The sequence below is a fragment of the Palaemon carinicauda genome, chromosome 2 (genome assembly GCF_036898095.1).
Source record: "Palaemon carinicauda isolate YSFRI2023 chromosome 2, ASM3689809v2, whole genome shotgun sequence".
Taxonomy (NCBI): domain Eukaryota; kingdom Metazoa; phylum Arthropoda; class Malacostraca; order Decapoda; family Palaemonidae; genus Palaemon; species Palaemon carinicauda.
Genome location: NC_090726.1, coordinates 147,893,897 through 147,898,896, shown reverse-complemented (window position 1 = coordinate 147,898,896; position 5,000 = coordinate 147,893,897). Strand labels below are relative to the sequence as shown.

The 5,000-nt window shown below is 48.5% G+C and overlaps 2 protein-coding genes across 12 annotated transcripts in view; both read right to left on the bottom strand.

Annotated features, from left to right (window-relative positions):
- Btk (tyrosine-protein kinase Btk29A) overlaps positions 1–5,000 on the bottom strand; it is a 739,841-nt gene that overhangs the window by 35,292 nt on the left and 699,549 nt on the right. The window lies entirely within an intron of this gene.
- Positions 2,179–4,048, bottom strand: LOC137614590 (uncharacterized). Its single transcript, XM_068344308.1, is given in 2 exon segments — positions 2,179–2,935; positions 2,938–4,048. Coding segments are annotated over 2 exon segments (1,764 nt in total). The 3' UTR covers positions 2,179–2,282.

The window sequence follows — 5,000 nt, the reverse complement described above, 5'->3', positions numbered from 1 at the left end:
CAGAAGCTAGGCTCATTAGGAACAAGGTTTTCCTTAATAAAGGTATGTAATTACAAGATTCGTTAAGAGTGTCGGAAGCCAACTTAAGGACATCATTCAGAAACCAGGAAACTGAGCTAGGGCGAGTTGATGGTTTCAATCTGGCGCATGCTCTCGGGATTGATGAGAAGTATGAATCTGTAAGGTCAATATTAAAACCAATATGGAAAATATTTTTCAAGGCTGATTTAATTGTAGTAATAGTATTGGCTGCTAAACCTGATTCAAATAGAGTTTTGAAGAAGGTTACAGTCAGATTCATAGTCATCAACTCAACCTTTGAGTCCTTTAAAACTTTGCAAGTTTTTTAACAGCCGAATCATATTGTCGAAGGGTGGATTCCCTTTTATCTGATTCTAAAAATAGGGTATTTTGAGGATCAATATCTGCACCTCTTTGAGCTGCAAATTTTATGAAGTCCATAAAGTTAGGGCACTCTGAATTTTTGAGGAAGCTAACACATTGCGAGTTTGTACTACTTATGTTAGTATTGGATTGGGTATCTGTCGAGGGTGGAGACCCAGTTCCACCAGCAGGGGAAACCAATTGCTCTTGGGCCAGTTGGGGGCCACTAGAGCAACCTGGCCTTTGAAAGTCCCGAGTTTGTCTAACACTTTCATCAACAGATTTATCGGTGGGAATAAGTAAATTTTCTCCCGTGTTCCAGTCTAACGACATTGCGTCTGTGGCATAAGCCTGAGGGTCCAGGTTGGGGGCTATGTAACACTCTAGTTTGTGGTTGGACTCTGTTGCAAACAGGTCTACCTGGAGACCCGGAACCTGAGATAAGATCCATTTGAATGATTTTAGGTCCAGTGACCACTCCGACTCCAGCGGAGTTGTCCTCGAAAGTGCGTCCGCCACTACATTCCGTACTCCCGCTAGATGGACTGCTGACAGATGCCACTGGTTCAATACTGCCATGGAAAATATTGCTAACATCACATGGTTTATGTGGCCTGACTTGGAGCCTCCTCTGTTTATGCAGTGGACTATGACTTCGCTGTCTAGAACCAATCTTATATGTTGGTTCATGGCTGGGGTCAGTCGTTTTAGAGTTAGGAATACCGCCATGGCCTCTAGGACATTGATATGAAGTTGTCGGATTACTGTCAACCAGTCCTTGGAACCTTCCTGTACTGGGAGTATCCCCCCCCCCAGCCTGTTAAGGAGGCGTCTGTGTGAATGACGAGTCTTGGAGACGGGTATTGTAAGGGAACTGACTTTGCCAGACTTTTGACCTTTGTCCATGGCTGAAGTCTCTTCCTCAGAATTGGTGGAAGTCGAGCTCTTTTGTCTCAATATTTCTCGTTTGCCCTGGAGCGCCATACTCGGTTTATGTCTTTCAGTCTGGCCTTCAGTACAATATCTGTTACTGAGGCGAACTGCAAGGAGCCCAGGATTCTCTCTTGATTTCTCCTGGACGTCAATTTGTCCTTGAGAAAACGTTTCGTGTTCTTTGCTATTTCCGTCCTCTTGGCTTTGGGGAGACATAGCGTATGAGAACGTAGATCCCATTGTAATCCCAGCCATTGAAACTTGGTCTCCGGGACCAGGCGAGATTTCTCGAAGTTGATCTGGAACCCCAACTGTTGTAGGAATTTTATTACCCTGTTTGTTGCCGTGAGGCAGTTCTTGACGTTGTCTGACCAGATAAGCCAGTTGTCTAGGTAAGCTACTATTTGAATTCCTTGGGTTCGCAATTCTTGGATTACTGTCTCTGCCAGTTTGGTGAATATCCTGGGTTCTATGTTGATTCCGAATGGCATTACTTTGAATGCATAGGCTTGGTTGCCTAGTTTGAAGCCTAGAAACGGACGAAAATGCCTTGCTATCGGAACGTGATAGTAGGCATCTCTAAGATCTATAGAGGTGGTGACGGCCCCACGGGGAAGTAAGGTCTGCACCTGAGAAACGGTTAGCATGTGGAACTTGTCGCATCGAATATAAGAATTCAGACGGGACAGGTCCAGGATTACTCTTCGCTTGTCTGAGTCTTTCCTTGGCACGCTGAACAAGCGACCTTGAAATTTTAAGTGATTTACCTCTTTGATTGCGTTTTTTGCAATAGATCGTTTGCATATAAGGCTAGCTCCTTCGTTGAAAGTTGATGGAAACTGGTTGGTGGAGGGGGCCCTTCTATCCAACTCCACCCCAGACCTTTGGAAATTATGCTGAAAGCCCAATTGCTGAACTTCCAACGATTCCGAAAGATGAAGAGTCTTCCCCCTACCTGAGGATTTTCAATGGTTCGCTGCGGATTTGCCTCCTCGGCCTCCGCGGAACCCTCTGCCTTGGGAGAAAGTCCTTCCGCCACCTCTGTTGCGAAAAGTACCTCTCGCACCCGAACCTCTGGCACGTTGGTAACCTTGGAACGCACCTTGGGTTTCGTAGGTGGGGTTAAAGGCAGGGGAAGTAGCATACGAGGTCGTTGCTACCTGAGCCTGAGGGACCAACACATACTGCTGTTGGGGTTGTCCCTTTGAAGTAGATGGTTGACTCCCCTGAGACACCGGGATGGTCTGGACCAACTGAAGTGGTTGTCGGTTTTGGGAGGATTGGAAGGGCCTTAACCTCTTCCTGCCTCGAGATTGGGTGCTGGCTGGCTCAAACTTTCGTTTGGGGACTAGGCCCCACCGAACCTTGAGGCTCTGGTTGACCCTGGCAGCCTCGCTGAGGACGTTGTTAACGAGATCCTCCGGGAACAAGTCAGGACCCCAGATCGGGGCTTTAATGAGCTTGTTAGGCTCATGTCTGATGGTGGCCTCAGACAAGACGTGTCTACGACAACGACGTCTGGCTGCAAGGAAGTTGTAGGCATCGGTTAGCAAGGTCTGAAGCAAGGATTTGGTCAGAACCTTAAAGAGGGGCTCCTCCTAGTACATTAAGGAGGTCATTCAGCCATTGTAGCTGAGTTAATTGACCTGCTTATCCTGGCCCGGGCTTCGAACTCAAGGCGGATCAAAGAATCCGGAAGCCTGGGAAGACGTTCGTTAAACTGTGTGGAAGCACAGTCAGCGCTTAGTTTGCCCGCCGTGAACGTGGCTGGGGCGTTATGCCAACACTCGTGATCTCCCGGGAACAGGAGGGAGGTCAGGTCCGTTTCCCGCAGTTGCGGTAACGGTTTGTCCTCATTGATAGCTTGATGGGCTAGGTCCATCATCTTGGTGACACACGGAGTGGGGGTTTGCTCGTCTACCACGAACATCGTGTAGGAGCTTTTGTGGGGTGTAAGCATAGTATTCACACACTCCCACTCGTTCAGTGTCCGAACCCAGGTAGACTGGGCCTGTTCCTTCGGATAGATCACCGTTTCCTTGGGAACTTTATCCAGTCTAACAAGAGCCTCCTCGGTCAGACGAGCAAAACCGGGGAAGAGGAATTGGAGACCCGGCGGGTAGAACTCGAAGTCCTCGATAGGCCGGGTGCCACATCCCTCGATGGTCAGCATGCCATCTTTGAAAGGGGAGTGCAAAGCCATTCTCCACGGGTTGTTCTTGGTGAACTCCGGGAGCTTAGAGGCGTCCGGGATGGCGTACTGCTGTTGTTGCGGCAACCCCGAACGCATGAGGCTCTCCACGAGACTCTCTTTATTCTGCATTCTCTCAGTGAGGGACGTCATCATAGAACCGATCTGATCCAGTAATTTGCTGGAAAAGGCGTCCGGATCAAAGGAAGCCACCGGGGTAGTTTTGGGGGCTGTCTTCGTTCTCGATCCATGAGAGGAAGAAGAGGCGACAGCTGAGTCTTTGGGGACTCTAGAAGAGGAAGCCTTGACTGACTTCGGGGATTTGGAAGACTTGCGGGTCTTCAGTAAAGGTCTACGTTGAGACTTAACCTTAGGGGTAACGGGACGTGGCCTGATATTAGACCCGTGTTTCCCCGAGAAACCCTGAAAAGAAGAATTAGCTGAAGATGTAGAAAAAGACGGACTAAGGAGAGGAATCTTAGCCCGGGACCCACCTGCCTCACCTACCTCCCTACCTAGCTCCGGCTCGTCGAGAGCCATAGGCTCGATGTCGAGGTTGATGGCCGCGACATCCTCCACGATTGCTTAACCCATCACTCCCTGGTCCTCAGATAGGAGCAAGGCTTCATTAATGTTGGATATGATGGGGTCCGCCACGTCCTTGGGGACCGCAGCCGAGGTCTTGGCATTGGGGTAAATCAAGTTACACATCTCCTCGTACAAGACGTATGGTTTCTTGGCCTTGACATTGCGGGCGAACCCGCCGACCCAGACCTTAAGGGTCGCCAGGGCCGAGGTCTTAGAAGACTGAGAGCTCTGAAAGAAAATAGACCGTTACTAATGGCAAAGTGACTTCAACGAAGGAAGTGTAAAAAACATGTAGGCCGTGATAAAAGGTTAATTCGATCAGAGATTACAATGGAAATAACAAGAAATTCCAGAGATTAAATCAGAAGTAAATCATGATAGTAACGACAGGAACACCTACCGAGTCCGAGGTGAGCGTGGAGACCAGCCCGTAGCAGACTACGCAGTTGTCAGGATGCCAGAAGATCAGATCGTCCACCTGGACAGCACAGTGGGCATGCGACCTGCAAACATCGTGGCCGCACGCTTGCTGGAGTACGGCCGCACAGGCTGTCATCCGACAGACAGCGGACCACCTGTAATAATAAAGATACATAAGTATCCCATAGTAGGTTAGTATCCCAAGGGGAACCCGGGTGCTCCGGGTACTAAAATTAAACCGGTATAAAACCGGGATAGAGACTAAGAATAACATTCCGAACCGGTATAATAATCGGGCTGGAAAAAACTTGGCATAGGTAATAATGAAAAGTTAAAACAAATCCGTATTTAGTTATGATCATTCAATAAGAGCATTGTCAAGAATGTGGGGAGATATACTATCCCGTCGGTACCGGGGAAGTATACAATCAATTATAATAATATTGACATTTTTATACCGTTGGCTCCGGGGATACAACTGAGG